The following is a 25110-nucleotide window of genomic DNA, read 5'->3' on the forward strand; positions in this document are numbered from 1 at the left end:
GCCTTGCATGCATGAGGCCCTGGGTTCGATTCCTCAGCACCACATAAGCAGAAAAAGCTGGAAGTGGTGCTGTGGCTCAAGTGGTAGAGCACTAGGAGCTGAAGAGCTGAGGGACAGCGCCCAGGCCCAGAGGTCAGGCCCCATGACTGACAAAAAAAAAAAATGTTTTGGTTTGTACCATATTCTTGGATGAAAGAACTAAATCCTTATGTTTAACTCATCCTCTATTTTGTTCTATGAATTCAGCTTTGATAAAGAAAATAAACCAGTAACTTCAAATAAATTACTCTGCAAAGGGATAAGCTATTTATGTGTGTGCAGTCCCACTTAGGAGACGATGGTCCTAAAAACAAATAAGAATTACTTTTAGACTAGGGCTGCCACAAATCCTGCTTTCTCCTTGGCTTTCCTCTTAACCAAACTACAGCAAGAAGCAATCTGAACTGAAGTCACTGTCTTGAGAGCCAAGATGAATGAGTCCTTCACAAGCACCTCCTCTGTGGATGAGACGTAATGTAGTACCATGGATGAAGGACTGGGGGAAAAGAAGAGATGTTAAGATTTCCTCCTCTATCCACTAAGCCTACTAAACTCTTATCCACTAAACTCCAGACAAGAGTCCACTGTCTCACATTTTAACACTACTAAGTTAGGAATAGCCATAGAGCTGGCAGCGGAAAGTGAGACAAAGTACTAATTTTTACTGCTAAAACTGATGAGGTCCAATCAGATCCAGAATGCAGAACCATATAGATTACATTTGACCTGAGAACTAGTAAGGATGCCCCACATGGGGGCAGCGCAGCGTTTAGAACAATGAGTGGGTCTTGTGATGTGGCAGCAATTTCTGGGGTAGAAATTAGACTCAATGACTGCGTACTCTTCAAGCCAGAGAAGCTCTTTTACTCCTGTCAGTTTGAGATCATAAAGGAAAATATCTTCAGTAAAATCCAGAAGTTCTACTGTCATGGACAAAATATCCCAGCCTTCAGTATGACTCTAATTCTGTTTATCGGCACTATTTCCTTCTCTGTAGATATACTAAAATTGAGTCTGGATGTTAATTTAGCATTTGTTCCCCAACTGTACTTTAATAATAACCATAGCAATGGACAATCGAATGATTTTGATAACTTTATTTTTCTTATTATGAAACTGATATTTGACCATCAATATCACTTAGAACCCTTGAACAGAAGGGTTCAAACACGCTTATGAGGAGCGAAGACATGTCCTTCTACAGTATGTAAGCACACAATGATGTCATTTCAAATCATATAGGGCAAAACCTACCTGCTCTCATGGAACCTTTTCTGGCAAGTCGCAAAAGGCCTTTCTTTTTCAAAATGAAACTTCCTCCAATGAAAATGCTGGAGGTCATAGCCAATCCCAGACCAATATAAAAGTCATATTTTCCACGACCCGGGCTCATTTCGTTTGTTACTTAAGAACTTCCTGTGAATCACATTGATCAGAGAATACAGAAACTGCTGGTACTAGAGGCAGGATGATGCAGTCTTCAAATCTAAACACAAAATACAATGGGATTTTCATATAACAATCATGACACGACACAAATTCAAATTTTTACTTCACATTTCCTTTCTCATAAAGAATAGCTGGGCACTGGTGGCTCATGCCTATAACCTTAACTACTCAGGAGGTGTAGATCAGAAGGCACAAAAGTATAAGTCCTCCTGGGCAAAAAGTATGAAAGACCCCTATCTTAACCAACAGCTGGGCATTACTGTACATGTCTAACATCCCAACCATGCAGAAGGCTAAGAGTAGAAGGCTCTGTTCTAGGCCAGCTTCCAGTATTTAAAAGTTCAAGAGCTCCTATCTAAACAGCTGAGCATAGTGGTACACCTGTCATCCCAAATACATAAGAAACATAAATAGGAGGCTGGCCTAAGAGCAAGATTTTTCTTTAAAAAATAATTAAAGCAAAAGTAGCTAGGAACATGGGTCATCACCTGACTAACAAATGAGGCTCTGAGCTGAAACCCCAACACTGTCACAATTAAAACTAAGTAAGAATTTAAAATAATTAATGAAAACAATCACTTTGTGAGCAAAAGATGATGATTTTAGTAAATATGTCTGCTAGTGTATGGGATATGGTACTGTTGAATCTAGGTAAATAGGAGGACTGAGGTAAGCTTAATCCAGAAAGCATAGGTTTACCACACTGTATACTTTTCCCCCAAACAGGCCAACTCATGAACTCTGTTGATAAATATGGAGTGCAGAGAATAGAAATCATATTAAGCAACCAGGGCTATGATTGCTTACACATGTCAATCCAAACTTTTTAGCACACCTTGGGATTTTTAGTCCTATAATTTAACTACCAAATCTTATAACTAACCTGAAGTTCAGTCAGGATCCTCATTATCTAGCCAGATTTTCCTTAGCTTAAGTTATACTCTAGCCTTTAAACAACCCAATTCAACTTCCTGTCCTCACAATTACTACCTATCGATCAATCGATTTTTATCAGCTGATTAATTTTGGAGATAAGGTGTTGCTAGGGAGCCCGGGCTGGCTTTGAACTTAATAATATTCTTACCTCAGCTTCCTAAGTGGTGGGATTACAGATATATAACACCAAGCTCAGCTCTAAAATTACTTTTTCTATTTCAACAGTATTTATTAGGTACATGTTGTTTGTGGCAAGTATTATACGGAGCATTTGAGACAAAACAAGAATATGCTTATTTTTGGCCAGCAATGTAGTGATAAGAGTGCTTGCCTAACATGCAGAAAACCCTGAATTTGATCCCTAGCACCACACAACATATACACCAAAAGTAATGACTTTTAGTCTTCAGCAGGGAGACAGACAAAAAGACCAAAGAGAAATACTAATAACATTCAGTAATAAATACAGCTTTGTAACAATGAGTTACTATAACTCCAGAAAAAGCATAAGGTGTTAGGTGGGAGCCAGTAGGCTCATGCCTATAATCTTAGCTACTTAGGATGCTAAGATCTGAAGATCCCAGTTAGAAGCTAGCCTGGACATCAAAGTCTGTGAAATTCTTCTCTCTAATAAACCACCAAAAAGCTGAAAGTAGAGGTGTGAATTAGTGATAGAGTGCTATCCTTGAGCAAAAAAACTCAGGAACAATGTCCAGGCCCTGAGTTCAAGCCCCAGGACTGGCATATGCATGCATGCATGCATGCATACGCACACGCATACACACAACTAGGTTTGCTCAGGTCACTTGGAAACAACTTTAGCAAAGTGCCTGTTGTTAAGTATGGATCTATAGAAACCTCTCACGCTTTTGCTCGCATGTGAGCAACACAGATTACAAAAGAAAGAAATGCATAGAACAGAATTATTTTAGCTGATCTTCAAAAAAGATCATTCCTATATGTCATCTAGATGGCTAACAAGGTTTCTAAAGTTAATGGGGTTGGGCATGTATCTCAGTGAACACTTGCCTTGCATGTATAAGATGGAGCAACTATCAAAAAATTAAATTAAAAAACCCACTCCGGACAGAGGCATGGCTCAAGTAGTACAGCACCTGTCTATCAAGTATGAAGCTCTACCAAAAAAATCCATATGGTATGCTTTAAAACAATAACTTGCATGTAGAAAACAGGACCACAATGAAAAGCTGTGACTACATAGGATACATAGGGAACTTCTAATGTCTACAGTAAAGGTTTAAAACATATTCTTCCATGCTGAGGAGTAGTAGGGATATGAGGAAAGAACACAACCAAGTGCCCAAAAGCAAGAATCTAGGACCACACCGCAACATGGGAAGAAGACAAGAAACCTAGGTCAGAAATGGGCTGTGTTTTCCAAGAATCAGTTTAACAGGCATGAGAAGCAGTCTTGAATCTTTCCAGAACTACTCTTTCTCTCAAGGGATTTGGTCAAGTGTCTCTAGTCCTACATGTGCAGCTCCTAAGGCAAGATGATGACATAAGGTGGGGAATTCAGCGACTCTGTCCTGCCTTTAGCTGGTATTTGACCCTGGATGAGTCACAACCACAACAGACACTATAAGAAAAGAAAAACAAAATAATCTAAAGTGCCAGCCTTTTTATGGGCCAAACACTGGTCATCTCAAGCCACAGCTGAACTTCAGCATGCCCTTCCTAACTGTATCAATTAATTGCAGATATGAAAACACATGCAGGCAGAGTGAGGACAATTAAAAAAAGAAAAGAAAGAAAAGGCTAGGAGGTAGCTCAGTTTGTTTGCCTAGCAAGTGCAATTTCCTGAGTTTGATCCCCAGTACCAAAAAAGACAAGACAAAAAATTAAAATTAAAAAACTAAAAAAATAGGTAACCAGGGCTGGGAAGGTAGCTTAGTGGTAGAGCGATTGCCTTGCATGCATGAGGCCCTGGGTTCGATTCCTCAGCACTACATAAGCAAAAAAAAGAAAAAAGCCAGAAGTGGTGCTGTGGCTTAAGTGGTAGAGTGCTAGCCTTGAGCTGAAGTGCTGAGGGACAGTGCCCAGGCCCAGAGTTCAGGCCCCACGACCAGACCCAAAAAATATTTTTAAAAAACAGGTAACCATAGCTATATACAATGAGAATTATAACCAAAAAAAAACAAGAAGTGTGCTTAAACTGCAACTGCCACACCCTACATGATTAGATTACCTGTGTTTATGAGCCAGCTTTCCTCATAAAAGTGTAAGTTCCTAGACCCATCCTGCTTATTGCTCATCTTTTAAGCCTACACCTAGTTATCTGACAGTCTCAAAAAAAAGATTCTTACTGGGCACTAGTGGTTCCATGCCTGTAATCTTAGCTACTAAGGAGGCTGAGATTAGAGGACCAAGGTTCAAAGCCAGCCTGGGGAAGGAAAATCTGTGAGACCCTTATCTCCAAATAATCACCCCAAAACCCAGAAGTGGCATTGTGGCTCATGTGGCAGAGCACTAGCCTTGAGCAACAAGGAGCTCAGAGACAGTGCCCCAGCCCAGAGTCCAAGCATCAGGGCTGGCAAAAAAAAAAAGGCTTTAATAATTTGTTTTCTAGCACAATTTGGATGATTGATAACTATCCCTGAAAAATAGTTGCCTATGCTTTAGTATCCATTAATACACAGAAAACCACTTCATTATTTACATTAGCATCCTAAAATGTAGCCAGCATTTTACAGCCTATAAACTAGAGAATTATAACAAGTTATAAAAATAAACTAGGAAAAGCCAGGCACTGGTGACTCACGCCTGTAATCCTAGCTACTCAGGAGGATGAGATCTGAAGATCGTGGTTCAAACCCAGCCTGGGCAAGAAGTCTGTGAGACTCTTATCTCCAATAACCACCAGTAAACCTGAAGTGGTGCTGTGGCTCAAGTGGTAGAGTGTTCACCTTGAGCTGAAGAGCTCAGGGACAGCACCCAGGCCTTGCGTTCAAGCCCCACAATCGACACAAACAAACAAAACAACAACTAGGAAATAATACAAGATCCAAGCAAAAAATCTAAGAACATTGGTTGTAGAGCCTGGGCAAATTATAGTTAAAAAACTCTAGCTACTCAGACCCTTCAACCCTCTTGACAGGTACATTCTAATTATCAAGAGTCATTTCACTTTACTGAAAGCATCCTTGCAGATCATCTGATGTAAAGGCTTGAGCCTCAAGCATACAAAAAAGTTCCAAGCAAACAAAAATAAAAAAGATCAAAAGATGTTAAAAATATCATCATACTTTCATCATTACCTTCACGAGGCAATGTTCTTAATTACTATGTAAGTTCTACTGAGGAAATGACTACTTGACAGTTCTAGCTCTCATTTTAAGTTATGGAGTTCGTTTGTTTTGGTCTTTGTGCTAATACCAGAGCTTGAACTCACAAGCATCAGGCTCTCGCTCAGCTTTCTTGCTCAGGGTTGGTATTCTACCACTTGAGCCATGTCTGCAGTCTAGCACTTTACTAGTTAAAAGGAGTTGGAGCCTCACAGATTCTTCTTCCTGGACTTGGTTCAAACCATAATCCTCTAAGTCTCAGCCTCTTGAGTAGTCATGATTATAAGTGTAAGTCACCATCACCCAGCTTCACTGTAAGTTTTTTAAAGTTCAGTGGCTAAAAAATCATGCTACTGGGGCTGGGAATGTGGTTTAGTGTTTGCCTAGCATACATGAAGCCCTGGGCTTGATTCCTCAGCATTACATACACAGAAAAAGCTGGAAGTGGCACTGGCACAAGTGGTAGAGTGCTAACCTTGAGCACACACAGGCTCAAGGACAGTGCCTAGGCCCTGAGTTCAAGATCTAGGACTGGCAAAAAAAAAAAAAATCATGCTACTGAAGGCATGAATAAATCAGTTCTATAGACTAAATAGTCCAAAATCAGTAAAATGGAACTTAATCTTCTACAAAGTTGATGCCCCAGAAATAAGTGAGTTTTTTATAAGTGAGTTTTATCTATAATTCTAATCCCAGTACAACACTTTACAAATTCAGACTTAACTTATAAAATCTTGAATTTCAAATACCAAATATACAGATAACAGTAATATTTGCCAACTACTGTTCATTTACACTAAAAGCAAGTTACATATAGCATAAAATCTATAATATGTGAGACATGCATATGGTAGCACTCTAGAAGACTAACACGAGACTCTGTCCCAGAACTCTGGAGACTGAGGCAGGAGTATTGAGATCAAGAGTAGCTACAAAATGAAATCCTATCTTAAAAACAAAAAACAAAAACCTGAGTGACAGAGAGGGTAAGATTGGAATAGTGTGAACATAAGTGGTAGAATAGCAATGATAACACTGTTCTATTATAAGCTAATTAAAGGACCGACATTATACCTTGCCCTGACATTGGTTAAAGCCTTGAGAGTTTGCAACTGCCTCACAATAAATTCCCTCCCCATTCTACTTCTGTGGATCTGAACCGAAAGCCAAACAAGCCTCTTGATGAGAAGCTGCCTTGATCTCTTAACTCAATGTTGCTCCTGGGCCACAGACCATTCTCACCTGGGGGCCCTTCCTAGAAATCTCCTATCCTTAAATTATTCTCAGCAAAACTTCAGTTCACCATCTGCTACAGCTGCCAAGACAACATAAATCCAAAACAGGACCTTCTGCTACAACTACAAAGACATTTCAAACCCAAAGTTCTCATGCCCGACTGTATTTAAACCCTAAAGCCACTGTACTCCTCGCTCCTTGTATCTCCAACTCTGTTCCCTACTACTTAGTGCCCCTCTGCAGAGATGATTAAATCCTGCTCTGACATACTGAGGTCTGTCTTCTTTCCTTTCTTCCCCTTGATCTTTCGTAACATCTCCTTATCAAGGCAACCAGGCAATGTCAGAGTTCCATTTATCTTTATATAGTAGGCTTCACTTCCCCAGCCAGCCCAAAGAATATCAAAGCAATCAACCACATTTTCCTCAGAAACTGAAAGGTACTCCCACTACCACAGAGCCACTAGAGCCTCCCTCCATTCAGAGCAAAGCCCCCAAGAAGGTCAGCATAGTTCACAACAACTTCCCTCTCCTGGGCTAGGAACAAGAAACTGCTGTCCATCTCACCTGCCCAGTGCAGTGTCCTCAGGCAAGAATCCCTCCCCAACCAACACGAAAACAATGCATATAATAGAATTTTTTTCATTTCATCCTAAGATCAATAAAGATTCAGTGTTCCTTCTTTTACCATTGATTATATATTAATGTCTCCACAATTAACATTCCATACAGTATTTAAATATCTACTTTTCCCTTTCCTTTTATCTTTTTGTTTTTTTTTGGGGGGGGTCTGGTCGTGGGCCTGAACTCTGGGCCTGGACTCAGCTCTTCAGCTCAAAGCTAGTGCTCTATCACCTGAGCCACAGTGCCACTTCGGGCTTTTTTTTTTCTGCTTATGTAGTGCTGAGCAATCGAACCCAGGGCCTCATGCATGCAAGACAAGCACTCTACCACTGAGCCACCTCCCAGCCCTTTCCTTTTATCTTTACTTATGCAACATAAAAAATTTCAAACGAAGAGACTGGTTTTGGACCAGTTTTATCAGTCATGGGATGTATTGACTCTGGAAAATCTTCACAGCCAGGCCACTTTTCTCCAGCCCACATCATTTTCCAACCCAGTAACCTGACATCAATTACAAGCATCTTCCCTGTTGAAGTACACCACAACCCTCTCCTCTCTTTCTATAACAGATTGTGGCTCATTCCCTCATCCTCAACTCCCTGAGGTTTGCCGTTGGCTCAAAGTCAGGCCACACGTCAGGCAGTGCTACAGACATCTCCAATAAGCCTAGCTCACTGTAATTTGTCTTCTTTCTTTTTCTTTCCGCCAGTCGTGGAGCCTGAACTCTAGGCCTGGGCACTGTCCCTCAGCTCTTCAGCTTAGGCTAGCATTCTACTACTTGAGCCACAGCCCGACTTCCAGTTTCTTCTGCTTATGTGGTGCTGAGGAATCAAACCCAGGGCCTCATGCATGCAAGGCAAGCACTTTACCACTGAGCCACCTTCCCAGCCCTCTTCTCTGTTTTTATTCAGTCATATAAAGTTAACTTTCAATTACTGTTCCATCTTCAAAGATAAACTCCATAAGTTCCCTAAAGACAATTACTTGATGAGTTTTTGTGGTCGTTTCCCCCCACCCCCAAAAAAGGCACTTATTTAAGGTCTCAAATTTGATTTATAAGGCTTTCTGGAACTACGATTATTTTTTGTTTGTTTATTCATAAAAAATACACTAACAGGGCTGGGAAGGTGGCTCAGTGGTAGAGTGCTTGCCTTGCATGCCTGAGGCCTTGGGTTCGATTCCTTAGCACCACATAAGCAAAGAGAAAAAAGCCGGAAGTGGCGCTGTGGCTCAAGTGGTAGAGTGCTAGCCTTGAGCTGAAGAGCTGAGGGACAGCGCCCAGGCCCAGAGTTCAGGCCCCACGACCGGACCCAAAAAAAAAAAAAAGTACACTAACATATGTAAGTGGCACTGGAGGGGAGTAACATACTACATAAATTTTGTCTTTCAAATTCTAAGGCAGAATTCAGTCACTAAACTAAAAAAAAAAAAAAAAAACTTATTTGGATATGCAGTTTGAAAATAAAACATCAATGTGAATGTACTGAATGGGTTGCTTCATTACCCCATACCTGGTAATGTTCTGCTCCCATTCTCAACTACAGCTGGGAGAACCTATGATACAGACATTTTTTATTCTTAAGGATTAGCCACAGCCAGGTGCATGTCACATTTGTAATGCTAGTTATTTAGGAGGCTGAGATCTGAGGATCGCCATTTCCAGCCCGGGCAGGGCTGGAAAATAAATTACTCAGAAAAAGCTGGAAGTGGCTCTATAGTTCAAGTGGTAGAGCATTAGCCTTACACAGAGAGGCTCAGGGACAGAGCACAGGTCCTGAGTTCAAGCCCCAGGACCAGCAAAAAAAAAAAAAAAAAGGATTAGATATGAGACAGAGGCAGACAGAGAGACGTTAACAACGAAAACTTCCTAAATTTCAGGGCTGAGAATGTGGTTCAGTGGTAAAACACTTTGCTCACCAGATGTGAAGACCTGTGTTCAATCCTAGTCACTGAAAAAAAAAAGCCAAGCAAGGTGACTCACACCTGAAATTCCAGCATGAACAGAATGTAACAGATTGGGATGATCACAGTTTGGTCAAAGTAAAGAAGTTAGGCACGATCTCCATCTCAACAAAATAAGGTAGGTATGATGGCATATGCCTGTGATCCCAGCAAGATGGGAGGCGTAGGTAGAAAAACTGAAGTCTAAGACTGGCCCCTGTACACAGCAAACCTATCCAAACAAGTAAAAACAGGTATGGGACATGGCTCAAGTGGCAGAAAGCCTGTCTAGCAAGCAGTCCCTGAGTTCAAACCCCAGTACCACCACAAAAAGAAAAAGAAAATCAAGCAATGAAAGACTGTACTATACTTCATTCCAACCAGGTTTCCAAACCAAACATGACAATCTCTAGTTGATAACCTACCCAATCTGCCTCTCAAGAGCCTAAGATAAGCACACAGCTCCCAGGTGTTATTCATGAACAGTCAGGATTTGGGAATTCTAAAGATGATTAAATTTCCCTATCCTCAAAGATTCTACAACTAAGAACTTAAAATTCAAAAAAAAAAAACAACTAAAAACAAAAAAACTTAAAGACTCTTACAAGGGCTGGGACTGCAGAAGTGTGCTACCACATTCACTTCTATAACTTAGTTCTCAGTCTTCTAAATTGTTTTCAGTTATCTATGCCAATCTTGTTTTCTCAAACTTTTGGCTATTATTAAATCTATACTTATAAGTACTAAAAACATAATCAACAACCCTGATTAACAACAGTTATAAAGCAAATGTTAGCTTACATGTACATTCAACACGGTCTCTCTTTTGAAAAGAAGAGATGATTTGTTCACTTTCATTTCCTTAGAAATGCTACTCTTTATTCCCATTTAAGATGTACAGGGTTGGCTGAGTAGGTCCACCCTGGAAAAAAAAAACAACAACAACAAAATATAAGCAAAAGAAATGAATAAAATTCTTGAAAACATAGTTAACAACCTCTATACCCATTTGATTTTCTCAAATAACACCAAACCCATTCAATCGAGCCTCACACACGACTTATGCAAGGGAAAAAAAAAAAAACTCTATTCTCTCATTTCCTCTTAATACTCAGAAAAGGTGGGGAGTCCTAAGAAAGCTCACTGAAAGGACATGTGATTTATCGAGAGTTTCTAGAAAAAGAACTTAAGATGTAGTCCTGTTATAAAATGAACTGGCATTGTGGAAAAGGATTCAAGAGGCATAAACAAACAGACAACAAATCCCTTAAAAGTTCATCGAGTCTCGTATTAGAAAAGCTCACAGACATGTTTAACACGTTACGGCAGGCTACCGTGTAAAACTCACCAAGCCACAGACAACAACTGCGGAGAACTTGGGAGAACACGCGGCCCGGACGGAGCCCACGAGGGATGAACGGCGCGGCAACGTGACCCACCCCACGGAAGGAACAGGTGGGGAAGCAGGTCGCCCTCAGCTGGGCCGCGGGCCTACAGGTCGGCCGGAGGCGCTGCCAGAACGGAAGTAGCACCTCACCCCGTCCGCAGGACAGGCCGGCCCCGGGCGCCTCCGCTCACACCCCCGAACAGGCCGCTTCCTCCAGCGTCCGCGCCGCCACCGCCTTCGTCGCCGTCCGAGGGGAAATGCGAACATCCGGAGCCGCTGCCGTCCTCGCCGCCTGCTCCATGGGAGCGCCCGGAGAAATCTACGAAGACCTCCGGCTCCCGCGCCGCCACCGCGGGCCACTGGCGGCAGCTGCTGAGGAGTACCTGGGCGCGGCCGAGTGACGCAAGAGGCCGTCCTGACGCAAGAGGCCGGCCTGGGGCGCACGCGCAGTACCGGGCGCCGCAGGCCACGCCCCCCCCTCCCGGCACTCCCAACTACTGAGTTCCGGGTTGTTTTTTGTTTTGTTTTTCTTTAACTAGACCCATGTTGGGAGGGCTGGCCACGGAAAGGAGAAATTTTCTCATTTCTCGAGGTGGCATTTATCCACCAAACGATCAGGATCCAAGTCCGGGACAGCACTTAACTTAGAATGCGGATTCCTCAGGGAGCTCAGCGTGTGTAGGCGCTTCCGAAACGGGATTGGCGAAACGGCTTAGGAGAAGCGGTGATTGGATGAGGGAGGGAAGGGGGCGGGGCCAGGACGGCGTGACGCGAACGGAATGGCCCGCCAGGGCCCGGCTGCCGGGACGGACGGGGAACGCAGGCAGGCCATCTGCTTGGCACCCGTGGCTTGGAGAGATTAATGTAGGTCCTACCACCCAGACAGACAACGATGCAGGGCTAGAATTTGGGGTCTCTAGGCACCCCGGCTTTTTTCTTTTTTGCTAATTGGAGATGGAATCCCACCGACTTTTCTGCCCAGCCTTCTGAGTAGCTAGGATTACAGGCCTGAGCCGCTGGCTTCTGGGGCTGTGCGTGTGTGTGTGTGTGTGAGAGAGAGAGAGAGAGAGCTTTTGTGTGTGTGTGTGTGTGTGTGTGTGAGCGAGCTTGGGCCTGGGGCTGGGTGTTTGTGTGTATGTGAGCTTGGGCCTGGGGCTGGGTGAGTGTGTGTGTGTGTGTGTGTGTGAGAGAGAGAGAGAGAGCTTTGTGTGTGTGTGTGTGTGAGCTTGGGGCTGTGTGTGTGTGAGAGAGCCTGGGGCTGGGTGTGTGTGTGTGTGTATGTATGTGAGCTTGGGCCTGGGGCTGGGTGTGTGTATGTGAGCTTGGGCCTGGGGCTGGGTGTGTATGTGTGTGTGAGAGAGAGAGAGCTTTGTGTGTGTGTGTGTGTGTGTATGTGAGCTTGGGCCTGGGGCTGGGTGTTTGTGTGTATGTGAGCTTGGGCCTGGGTGTGTGTGTGTGTGTGTGTGTGAGAGAGAGAGAGAGCTTTGTGTGTGTGTGTGTGAGAGAGAGAGCTTGGGGCTGTGTGTGTGTGTGAGAGCCTGGGGCTGGGTGTGTGTGTGTGTGTGTGTGTGAGTTTGGGCCTGGGTGCCGTCCCTTGTCTTTTAAGTCTGAAACACTACCATTTTAGCCACACCTCCACTTCTGGCCTTTTGGTAGTCACTTGGAAGTAAGAGTTTATGACTTTCCTGCCAAGCTGGTTTCGAACCGCGATCATCTGGTCTCAGCCTCTTGTGTAGCTAGAATTACAGGTGTGAGCCATCGGTGCCTGGCTAGAACAGCATTTAAACTTAATAATTAATTTATTTGTAGCTTGCTTTCTCTCCCCCTCTCCCTTTCTCTCTCCCTCCCTCCTCGCTCTCTCTCCGTCCCTCTCTTTCTCCCCCCCCCACACCTCTGCCTATGCCCTAGTCATCTAATCTGCTGACTCTCATCAATGTAGCCCATAGACTCCTCTCACATTATTTGGACCTCCTAATTGGTACTGTAACCTTCGTTGCATAGTGGTGGGGCAGGGGGGGGGCGTCACTGTGTAAATTCCTTCCTAGATGAAGGGATGCCTTCCTCCTCCATGAATGCCTAAGTCACTTCTCCAGCACAGATGGTGTGCATCTTATATACTGTGACTTCTCAAGCACTGATCATAGGAGACTTTTAAAGTTTTAAAACTATGATTTGCGGCCAGGCACAGGTGGCTCACTCCTATAAATCCTAGCTACTTAGAAAGCTGAGATCTGAGGATGGCTGTTGAAAGCCAGTCAGGACAGGCAGGTGCATGAGACTCTTCTCTCCAACTAACTACCAAAAGGCTAAAAGTGGAGTTATGGCTCAAGTGGTAGAGTGCAAACTTGAGCCAAAAACAAAAGGACTCAGGGATGACACCCAGGCCCTGAATTCAAGCCCTGGGACGACCACCACCACCATACACACACATACAACATTAAAGAACCTATGATTTTTTCATATACTGCTCATGGGATAGAAATATGGCACAACTTCCTTGCAAAACAAGTTGTTTCTTACACACTACAGTGCTTATGCCACAATCAGTAAGAAGATACTTCCCAGAAGATAGTTTCCCAGACATCTTCATGAAATATGAAACAATGCAATTTCATAGACAGGAAACCTAGTTTGATCTCTTCCTATCTTTTGTTCTATCCTTACAAGTTATGCTTTCTCTTATTGGCATCCTTCCTATCCTGCTCATGTTCCACTCCTATATTCTATACTAGGCTGAAAAATCCCTCTCTTCTCTGAAATCTAGTAAAGATGGTGGCACCTAGTTATAGAACTATTTTCTTGACCATATCCCCACCTTTTTAAAAAATAAATAACTACTATGTGAGGTTCAATATAATGAACTAGGAGTAGAGGTTGATGGTAGTATTCACTACTTACTTTGTACTAGAGTCCTGAGTTCAATCCTGACTACCATAAAAAATTAATAGTGATAATGGTGCACAAGCATGACTAACATTACAACAAATGTCAATATCACATCAAAGAGTCATCAGGGAACATGGTTAAGCAACAAAAAAATCTAGCATAAGTTTTGTTGTTGGTGGTGGTGGTGGTGATGTGTGTGTGTGTGTGTGTGCGCACGCGCGTGCCAATATTGGTGCTTTAACTCAGGACCTCAAACTTTTCACTTAGCTTTTTCACCCATCATAGGATCAATTCTGGCTTTTTGCAAGCTGATTGGAGAGAAGAGACTTGATGATTTGTCTACCCGTGCTGGCTCTGGATCTTAATCCTCAGATCTCAGCTTCCTGAGTAGCTAAGATTTTATAGGTGTGAGCCACCAGTGCTCTACACTGAGCCTGGTTTCTGTGATCTTCAGAAGTAGGTGTAAAGTTCACAATGAATAACCACTGTGCTTAGCAAGCAGCTAGAACCATCAGTTCCCTGGCAGGAACCAGATAGGAATGCAGAATTTACCAATTACACGTTTCACAGCTCTCAAAACCAGTCTGGGAACAGGAAAATAAAGCAAAAGAATTGGGAGTGTCATTCAACTGGAAAAGCACTTGCTTGGCAAGTATGAAGCCCTGCGTTTAATGTCCATGACCTCTTTTTAAAAAAAAATAACCACAGCAGTCCAAAAACTGAAATGATTCGCTTTATAAACATTTTGTGGGGTTTTTTTTGGGGGGGGTCCAGTTGTGGGGCCTGAACTCTGGGCCTGGGCGCTGTCCCTCAGCTCTTAAGTTCAAGGCCAGCACTCTACCACTAGAGCCACAGCGCCACTTCCGGATTTTTTCTTTTTGCTTATGTGGTGCTGAGGAATCGAACCCAGGGCTTCAGGCATGCAAGGCAAGCGTTCTACCACTGAGCCACCTTCCCAGCCCATTTTGTGGTTTTTAAAAATGTTTGTTCCTCATTCCTGGAGAAGTCTACTTTGATTAGATGCACATAAAGTCTTTAGGGACGAGCCTAAAAAAATTGCCACTGAAAACATTTTTCTCATTAAGTAAAATTTAACTGTAGCTGTCGATACATTAGTAGAATGTGTGCTTAGCATCTAAAAAACCATAAGTTCAAGCTCCAGCACCAAAAAATAAAAATGGAAAGCAATCTATAAGACACTAGGAAGAAAAAAAAACATTAACAAGATTTCTAGCCAGCCAGGGTGCCTCATGCCGGTAATCCTAGCTTCTAAGGAGGCTAAAATTTGGAGGATCTTCATTTGAGGCCAGCCTAGGCTAAGAGTTCTCAAGACCTTACCTTGAACAATAGAAGTTGTATAGTGTGCCTATTATCCTGGCTATGTAGGAAGTATGAGTAGAGAATTACAGTAGAGACTGACCTGGCACAAATGTAAGACCCTATCTCAAAAATAGCCAAAGCAACTGGCACTCTACCACTTGAGTCACACCTCTACTTCCAGGTTTTATGCTGATTAATTTGAGATAATAGTTTCACAATTTGTCTGCCTTGGCTAGCTTCAAACTGGGATCCTCAGATCTCAGCTTCCTGAGTAGCTAGGATAACAGGTGTGAGCCACCTGGAGTCTGGCAAAAATAGTTTTGATGATGCTTGGAGTATTAAGATAAGTTATAATTCTTTAACTTTCTCTGGGCTTAAAATACACAACTCAAAATTGGTTAAAAGAAGAAGAAAAAGGTACTAGCGTATTAAAACAGAGTGGGTTTTCTGTAATATTGTCACATTGGATCAGAATTATGAATGCCTTTACATTTCATGGATTTAACATGCACAGGCAGGAAATATGTGAGGAACGGGGTTGATTTGGAACACAAGACTATAACAAGAATTCCAAAAAATGAAAACAACCAACAAGTATTCAGCTAGAAATAAGTTATTTTATTTTAAAACACATACAGATTAATAAATATTGGAAAACTTAATAAATAGCCTTTTATTTACATAAGGCAATTACAACATGCTATGATTACTTCTGGAAAGCAAAATTTAAGCAAGTCTTAGCCATTGGTATATGTGGGTATGTATGCAAATTAGAAGCGCCCTGAAAAAAGTACTCTGTGCAAACAATCAATTTAACATTACTTTTAAATCTACGCTTCTTCTCTTCATGATTATATTCCAATTCATTAGGGAAAAAAAGTTATTTAAAAAGGCAAAAATATTCAGGAATACCACTGAAAAGCAACAACCTTAAGTTTTTATAAAGTGCACACTGACGGGGTAGGAAAGGCAAATGAATACATTCTGACAAGTAAAGGAAATACTTTGAATTTTTCAAGGTGACCCTTTGGCACTAGTGGTTGGGGTGGGGGCACCTGACATTTGCCTGGTGTGAGGTCATCATACAGATGCCATTGCTTGGACAAACGAAGTTAGCATTATTCAGGACAAATGCAATACAACAAAATGGATGTATCTCACAGGTCATTAAATCTGTACAACACAGACCTAGTGGTCCTTTACTCTCACAATGGGATCTTTCAATGCAGCTGTTGAAAGTCCCTGTTCAATCTCTTTATAAAAGAATATATGGGCCTTTCCTTTATATTACTATTATTTTTATTATCATTTCTCTGTGGGTGTCAGTACTGGGACTTGAACTCAGGGCCTGGGCACTGTCCCTTATCTTTTTTGCTCAAGGCTGGCACTCTGCCACTTGAGCCACGGCTCCAGTTTTGGCTTTTCAGTGTTTAATTGGAGATAAAGAATCTCACAGTCGTTTCTGCTTAAGCTGACTTTAAACCACAATCCTCAGATTTCACCCTCCTGAGTAGCTAGGGATTACAGGCATAAGCCAGCATCTAGCTTATTATTATCGTTAAGTAGTTGTACAAAGGGGTTTCAAATTCAAAATGTCAGTTTATGAGTGAAAGGCGTCTCGATGAACCCTTCACTGTAAAAGAGAAATTGGAAAATTAAAGCCTCGTGGAATCACACAAATTTACATCTAGCACTTCCTTTCCTTCCTCGGAGCTCAAAGCTGCATGCTCCACAGCGTTGGCCTGAGCACCATGGTCAGTGCAGCCGGAATTCTGCCATTCACTTCCAGAGCGGTACTGAGCACAGTGCTGTCACTCAAGGCTTCCAAACATGGCTAAAAGGGCTAGCTTCTTAGGAACAATTCACAGAATCATTGCACCCCTTTAGAGGTAGAAAAACTGAGGCACAGAAAGGTTAAGTGAACTCACATATATTTGCACAATTCAGGGAAAAACAACAGAAATCCTCCTTAGCTTTGCTATTTAATCATTTGTGGTATACTTACAATAGATCTTTATTTCTCTCATCATTGTTCTACTAAATATAAATTTTTACTAGATAACTTTGTTTCGTGTGTGCCAGTCCTGGGACTTGAACTCATGGCCTGGGTACTGTCCCTTGGCTTTTTTGCTCAAGGTTGGGACTCTACCACTTAAGCCCCAGCTCCACTTTTGACTTTTTGCTGGTTAATTGGAAATAAGAGCTTCATAAGTCTCTTTTTCTGCCTGGGCTGGCTTCAAATGGTGATGGTTAAATCTCAGCCTCTTGAGTAGCTAGGATTATAGGCATAAGTTTCCAGCACCCAGCTAGGTAACATTTTTTTTTTTAAAGGAGAACTTACATTTATTAAACTGGTGGGTCAGAGGAGTTCCTACTCTAAACTCTGAGCCCTGTACCAGGATACAACTTTTTGATGTAACAAAAATTATATTTTCTAATAGCTGGGCCTGATGGCAAAGAACTATAATGACAGCACTTGAAGGGCAGAGATAGAATGATCACCAGATGAAGACCTGCCTGGGAAAGACTCTGTCTCAATAAAAGGAAAAAGAAAAGTCTTAAAATACAATTCTTTTGTTGTATTTAATAGATAACAGAAATGTGTATAAAAATTTGAATAGTGGGACTGGGCCAAATTCCCATTCTTGTTTCTTCTTAATCTTTTTAAGCATTTAATGAATGTAGAAGAATCTGGACGGAAGTGAAAAATTACCCATGCGCTAAAGGACAGACTCTCAAAAATCATCGCCAGTAATAATCGTGAGGTGGAAATGAGGAACACACAAAAAAATTGAGGTATGTTATAGGATATGCTGGCTTGTCGTGTGACTGGTGGTCTAGCTCGTCTTTTCTCTTGCCAACTCGAATGAACAGACTAGCTCTGACTACGAGGAGGAACAGAACAGAACACAGCCATGCCATTGGAAGGAAGGTGCACATAAAGCAACTAATGATACATTTTTGGTCCCTGAGAAGGCAGAACATGAAGATTCCATACAATCCTGGATGTCAGACACCTTGAGAACAACTCCTCGGGTCACAGAAACGCATGCCTATGGTCTTGAAGTTTTCTGTTTCTAACATCACTAGGTCACAGGAAGAAGTCTCAACAAGATCTAACAGGCGTCAGAAAAGAGGGATGGGCATGGTTTCTGTGAGACAATGAAGCGTCTCTCTGCCATTCTAGATTAGTGGTACATCACCCATCAAGACTTATTAAGCATGAAATTATTAAGTATGGAACTCGGAGGTACAGCACTTGCCTATCAAGCTAGGGGCCTTGCCAAAAGAAGAAAGAGAGAATTGAAATCTCAGATAGTATTTAGGGTAGAGCTCAGTATAAAATACTCTCCTAGTTTATGCCAGGTCTTGGATTCAATCCTTACCACTATACCAAAAAAATAAACAAAAATGACTATACTTGTGCACACACAAAGAACAGGACATGGGCTCTATCACCAGCACCTGTCCCGTAGTCCAAGAATTCGGACACATCTGATTGGCCCTGCATCTGAGTACTTTGCAGTAGTCTAGAAACTGACCTTAGAAAGTTCAGGAGAGTGTTTACCAGGGAAGGAGTCATCTCAGAAGAAGAGGAATTGGAACTATATCCTTGAATAGTGTTCCTTTCTTTTCAGAAAATAGATACATAAGGCTATGGAGAAGAACAAAGACCTGACATATTACTCTTGGAATGAGCTTCTAAAAATCAAATTGTGTGTGACAAATTGACTGGAGAATCTGAGCAGAAATAGTTCTTATTGCTAAACAAAGAACAGCAACAAAGTATATGTCACTAGCATTGTAAGTTGAGAAGACCATAATGACTATGAGTGGTGAGCAAGGCCCCCTGAAAAGCAGGACAATGCTACTCTCTTTCCAAAACCTCCACACATGGCTCCCTGGGTGGTATACTGAACCAAGGTTTAGGTTAGAATCTCTCATTGGTCCTAGACTTGGGCAGAAACAATCTTCCCGTGCCTACCCCACAGGTAGGGCTTGAACTCAGGCCCTGGGTGCTGTCCCTGGGCCTCTTTGTGCTCAAAGCTAGCGCTCTACCACTTGAGCCACAGTGTCACTTGCGGCTTTTTTTGAGTAGTTTATTGGAGATAAGAGTCTCAGGGGAATTTTTCTGCCCAGGCTGACTTCGAACCATCATGCTCAGATCTCAGCCATTTGAGTAGCTGGGATTACTGGCTTGAGCCAACAGTGCTCGGCTTCTTTTCTTTTTTTTAAGTCTGAGACCAGAACTTGAACTCGATACCTGCTACTTTCACTCATTGGCTTATGTTCTACCAACTGGGCCACGCCTCCAACCCCAGGAAACAATCTTTTCAAATGCAAAGATTCAGATGAGAAAATAAGGCATTGTCCAAGTAGAAGAAGAAAAAAACAGTTTAAATGTATACCAATAGTAACTCTGCAAATCATGATTTTTCACAAGAGAAAGCACTTTGATTTTAGAAAAGACTTGAAAACAAGAACGCATTAGGTATCTTTCTTGTATTATTATTTAGGTTTTTATCTCTGACAAATCTAAGAACCTAACACCTAATAAAAACATTCCATGAGCATTTGCTTTTGGAAAGACCAGTAAACTCAGGGTCTTTTTAGGTTCACTGCTGAAGCTCCCACTTTCAGCCTTTGCATTTTTAAATGCATTTGTAAAAATAAATAGTATTCACTATACAAAAGGAAGAGTATTCATTACCTGACTCATGTAACTGTAAGCCTTCTGTACATCACCTTTATAATAACAATAATTAAATTAAAAATAAATGGTATTAAATCTAAATATACAGATCTTCTATATTAAACTTGGAAATCAGACCATTATACCTCAGTCTAGGAGGCTAGTCTCACACACCCTAACCATAAATAATAACTTTGTCCCTTTGGAATAAAAGCCATTTGTCTTATCTAGTGTTTCCACAATCTGCTCAACAGATATATACTTGGAAGATGTTAACTAATCCAGGACCCATCATTTTAGGAAAAAAATGAACTATAAATACCATGAGATTTTTGTCTTTCCCTAAAACAACAAAAAAATCATAGAGAAGATGAAACAAATTATCTTCTTTAAATATCCATGGTATAGTTGTATACTAAAATATAAAGTATACCATAGAGGCATTTAAATTAATGCATAACATTATCTTATGTATGCAAAACATATGTGAGATAATTTCTATACTATGAACTTCCTCATACTTCTATAGCTACCTGTTTTCTTTCTCCAACTCCGTATGCAGGAAACAACTTATAGGCTGTAAGTATTTTGATTCTGCTACCTAATACTTTCCAGTTGTGTTGAGGTCAATACATTAAAGCCTCTATTCTTAAAACTACTGAAAAAGCCTTCAAGAGCTGTTTTTTAAAAAATGAACTTTTAACTATCAGTTAATATAAGCCTCTTTTTTAACTTAAAAATTTTTATTTTATTTCATTAATTTTTTGCCGATCATTGGGCCTGAACTCTGGGCCTGGAAGCTGTCCCTGAGCTCTTCAGCTCAAGGCGAGTGCTCTACCACTTGAGCCACAGAGCCACTTCCGGCCTTTTCTGCTTATGTGAGGAATAGAACCCAGGGCCTCATGCATGCAAGGCAAGCACTCTACCACTGAGCCACCTTCCCAGCCCATAACTTTAAAAATTTTAATTGGTGCTCTTCCCAAATTACTGATAAACCAGGAACATTACCTACATTTTCTGTTCATAAAGACTGATAAACAAAGCCATCAGACAACCAGATTCCTTTGTGCTGTTAACTAAACTAATCTTATTTAGTCTCTTTGTTCAACTATTTAACAAATTATTCCTTTGGTCTTTAGAAATGTCCTTTTTGCCTGGAATAATACATTTTTAACTTGGTAGCTTTAGTTGAGTATTATTAACTTTCATTTTCTACTTCACCTGATCTACTTCACTTAATTTAGGATAGTTTCAATTTAGGATAGTTTCCTGTTTGGAGAAAATATTGCAGGAGAGGTCCACGGTATTGGGATGCAATAGTTTTATCACATCGTGCTTTGCTTCGATTTAATTTCATGGAAAGTGGCTATGGGCGGGAGAATGACTTCTTTGACCCAAATACTGGCATAACTAATGTCTATTTGTAGGATTTCTTTTGTTAAGTTTGGTTTGGTGCTAGGGATGGAACATGGGTCCCTGAACACACTCAAGAAATTTAAGGATGTTGGGCAAGGAACTCTATAATGTTCTACCATTTCAAACAACAGCCAGAGACCTACATTGTTTTTAATCTGTGCTAGAAATCCAGTGTCTGTGTATGTGCACATGTGTACACATGCACGCACGCATGTGCACGCAGATACTGGGGCTTCAACTCAGGGCCCCATGCTCTCACTTGGTGTTTTCACTCAAAGCTGGTATTCTACACTCAAGCCACACCTTCACTTCTGGTTTTTTGCTGGTTAAGTGTCTCATGGACTTTTCTGCCAGGGCTGGCTTTGAACCAGGATCCTCTGATCTCAACCTTCTTAGTAGCTAAGACTACAGAAATGGGCCACCAGCACCTCACCCTGTACCAGAAATTCTTTTAGAAACTATGTACTCCAGTTTGTAGAAACTATCTTATGTGATTTGTCCCTTAGTTTGTTCTTGTATTAAAGGGCTTTCAATGTCAAATTAAATAGTTTTGATCTTTTGAATGGCCACAAAAGCTTGCTGAAAAAGAATGTGGGTCATGTTGATACCCAGTTACATAGGTTGAATGCAAATAAAATATCTCATGCTACTTAACCAGTTGTCTTTAATTGGACAATAACTACATGCTAAATGGATCAATTTGCTCTAATGTGTCTATAGTTTTTGATTATCTTCCAATGAGTCTTATTTCTAACTGCTTTACATATTTGTCATTTAAATGCTAAAATATTAAGGTCTAACCAAGGAAGTGGCATTATTCTAAACTAAGAAAACACACACACAGTAATAGTCAAATGAGTAATTCAAGTGATAAAGGCACTGAAATTGATTTGAGCTATTGAAAAGTCATTCTGCCAATGGAACACTGCGTCACATTCGTTACCTCTTCTCTCTCTACTTGCGAATAAAATGTGTCAGGGTGCAAGAGAGAGTCAGTTTGTTAAGAGAATTAAAAGCAATTCAATGCATATACCTCTTACTTGAATGAGGTATGTGAAGGTTATTACATGCTTAGGGCAAACTAACACAAGTTCAGTCATATTTACTATACATAGCCAGATGTCAAGACATTTTCCTCCCCATTCCCAAAGTCATCTTGTATGTCAGAACATCTGTCCTCCTGCAAAGACTATAATTAAAAAGAGCTCATCTTAATATTCAGATTAAATCATGTTTAAAAAAAATGTTTCCAAAGGAAAGAGTAGTCATGAAAGCTTCCAGGTTAATGAAAATGAAATCTGTCTTATCAAAGAAAGATAATACCCAAGACAACCACTGGGAGCTTGGGGCTGCAAGGGGATGGATGGGGTTTGTGTCCTGGTGTTAAGCCAGACTCCCCATTGTCTATTAGACCACCATCAGAACACAGAGATTGACAGTTTCTTCTACTTTACATCCAACGAAGACCAAAGACCAGCTCCAAGTCTGCTCCTCAAGAACCCCCTCCCCCCACCCCCTGGCTTGCCTCCTAGTCTGTTTTCATATTAGATTTGTTCATCTCTCCAAGGTTGAAATTGAACTCTTTAAACACCTGGATCAAGACAATCCCCACAGAGACAGTTGTGAATCCACAGGCCATGCCCAAAAAGTCGACCAGCCCCACGTTGCTCCATTCCCGGAAGAGGATAGCTGAGGCCAGCAGGACCAGTGTGGTGAATACTACATAGTAGATGGCTCCAAACACAGAGGAATCGAAGCACTCCAGTGCCTTGTTGATGTACCTGAACTGGACGATGATACTGCAGCCCAGCACAGCCAAGAGCACCAGGCACAGGCACAGGGCTCTCTGACTGGATGGGTTGTTGTGCAAGATGTCCTGCGCTGCCAGTCCAATGCCCTTGGTAGATGGCACTGTGAAACTCCCCAGCAAGGAACAGATGCTGATATAGACCATGATGTTGGTAGGCCCGTGGGCCGGAGCAATCCAGAAGATGAGCAGCAGCAGCATGAGCAACACGATGCATAGGTAGCCCACAAACACTGCAAGACAGACCGCAAACAGTAACCTAGGGTGTCTCCTGGCTGGCTGCCACATGAAAGGGCAGAACTGAATCCCAATCAACAAGGCCATGCTCTGAAGCTTCCCATTTTATTCCCATTGGGGAATAAGCCCCAATGAGCTAGCCATCACAAGGACCACCAGGGCCCAAGTTTGGAGTAGCTGAAGAAACTATAAACATCTCCATTGACAGGAAGCCACCTGTCTTGTGACTCCCAATAAAAGCGTGAACCCCCAAAATGTCCTAAGTCCTAAATGTGTTACAGAGTGCTCTCTATTGGTACCATTTTATTTATTTATTTATTTTGCCAGTCCTGGGGCTTGAACTCAGGGCTTAGGCACTGTCCCTGAGCTGCTTTTTGCTCAAGGCTAGCACTCTACCCCTTAAGCCACAGCACCACTTTCGGCTTTTTCTGAGTGGTTTATTGGAGAAAAGTGTCTCACAGACTTTCCTGCGTGGCCTGTCTTCAAACAACAATCCCCAAATCTCAGCCTCCCAAGTAGCTAGGATTATAGGCATGAACTAAAGTGGTGCCTGACTAGGTACCATTTTAACAACAATAAAAATCAATGTTGCCAGGCACTGGTGATGGCTCATGCCCATCACCCTAGCTATTCAGGAGGCTGAAACCTGAAGATCCTGGTTCAAAGCCAGACTGGGCAGGCAAATTTGTGAGACTCTGATCTCCAATTAGCCATCAAAAACCTGAAAGAGGAGGTGTGGCTCAAGTGGTAGAGTACCATTCTTGAGCAAAGAAGCCAGGCAAGAGTACAAAGCCTGAGTTCAAACCCCAATACCTACACCAAAATAAAAAAAATAAAAACAAAAACAATATAAGGTGATTTTAAGGTTAAACACAAATGGATTTTCTTTTTCTCTTTTCTATTTTGTTTTGTACTGTTTTATGCTGCTCAGGATGGTCTTGAACTCCTAGGTTCAAGGAATTCTTTTTGTTCAGTCTCTGGAGTAGCTGGGACTATAGGTGAATGCCACTGCACACACTTAAGTTTCCTCTGGAAATTACACAAAATAAATCTTTCGGGTCACTCACATCTAACTTATCGACTAATTCTCATCTTTCTCCCTTCCCTATCCTTTTTTACTCTTTTTTTTTTTTTTTTTTGGTAGGTGATGAGGCAGAGCTTAGGTACTGTCCTTGAGCTCTTTTGCTCAAGGCTAAATACTCTACCACTTTGAACCACAGCACCACTTCCAGTTTTTGAGTGGTTAATTGGAGATAAGAGTCACATTGGAACGAATTTTCTGCCCAGGCTCGCTGCGAACCTCAATCCTCAGATCTCAGCCTCCTGAGTAGCTAGGATGACAGGTGTGAGCCACTAGTGCCCAGCTGGATCTGTTTTTATTTTTTTTTTAATTTTATTTTATTTTATTTGTGAACAAACTGTACAGAGGGGTTACAATTGCATGGGCAGGATAATGCGTACATTTCTTACCAAGCATTGCAGCCTCCTCCTTTGTTTACCCTTCCCATCCCTTCCCAGCCTCCCCCCCCCCCCCCATCCCAATCCTTCTCCTTCCCCCCCCCCCCCCCCCCCGCCCCCCCCCCCGCACCGACGTTGTAAAGCTCGTTTTGGACATGACAACTTGTACTTCTCATTGTTGCATCATCAGCTGGATCTGTTTTTAAAATAGATGTTTTTGTTTCTATGATCATCACTGCCAGTTGAGAACTATAAAAGAGTCCCCTGGTCCTCACAGTTTGTGTTCTGGGGACATCTGTGTGAAGATATTTTGTACCAGCTCTGTGTAAAATTGTCAATTAGCAGCACAGGATGATCTGCTGGAAATAATTTAGAGG

General features: G+C 41.8%; 2 protein-coding genes and 1 long non-coding RNA gene across 3 annotated transcripts in view; 1 reads left to right on the top strand and 2 right to left on the bottom strand.

Moving 5' to 3' along the window:
• Positions 1–11302, bottom strand: part of Nipa2 (non imprinted in Prader-Willi/Angelman syndrome 2) — a 20299-nt gene extending 8997 nt beyond the window's left edge. The window contains exons 1-3 of the mRNA XM_013012036.1: positions 10878–11302; positions 10331–10451; positions 1294–1525 (exon numbers count right to left, since the gene is read on the bottom strand). Of these exons, the coding sequence (XP_012867490.1) occupies positions 1294–1432 (139 nt within the window). The 5' untranslated portion in view covers positions 1433–1525; positions 10331–10451; positions 10878–11302. The remainder of the gene's footprint in view (positions 1–1293; positions 1526–10330; positions 10452–10877) is intronic.
• A 408-nt stretch (positions 11303–11710) lies between these two features.
• Positions 11711–17905, top strand: LOC105982521. The gene is made up of 2 exons (XR_001174899.1): positions 11711–11780; positions 17792–17905. It is a non-coding gene; the product is annotated as an uncharacterized LOC105982521 (long non-coding RNA).
• Positions 17906–22318: 4413 nt separating this feature from the next.
• The window catches only part of Nipa1 (non imprinted in Prader-Willi/Angelman syndrome 1), a 58052-nt gene continuing 55260 nt past the window's right edge, over positions 22319–25110 (bottom strand). Inside the window, exon 5 of the mRNA XM_013012161.1 lies at positions 22319–23271. Coding sequence (XP_012867615.1) covers positions 22760–23271 — 512 coding nt within the window. The 3' untranslated portion in view covers positions 22319–22759. The remainder of the gene's footprint in view (positions 23272–25110) is intronic.

This window comes from Dipodomys ordii, unplaced genomic scaffold, assembly GCF_000151885.1.
Source record: "Dipodomys ordii isolate 6190 unplaced genomic scaffold, Dord_2.0 Scaffold15, whole genome shotgun sequence".
Classification (NCBI taxonomy): Eukaryota; Metazoa; Chordata; class Mammalia; order Rodentia; family Heteromyidae; genus Dipodomys; species Dipodomys ordii.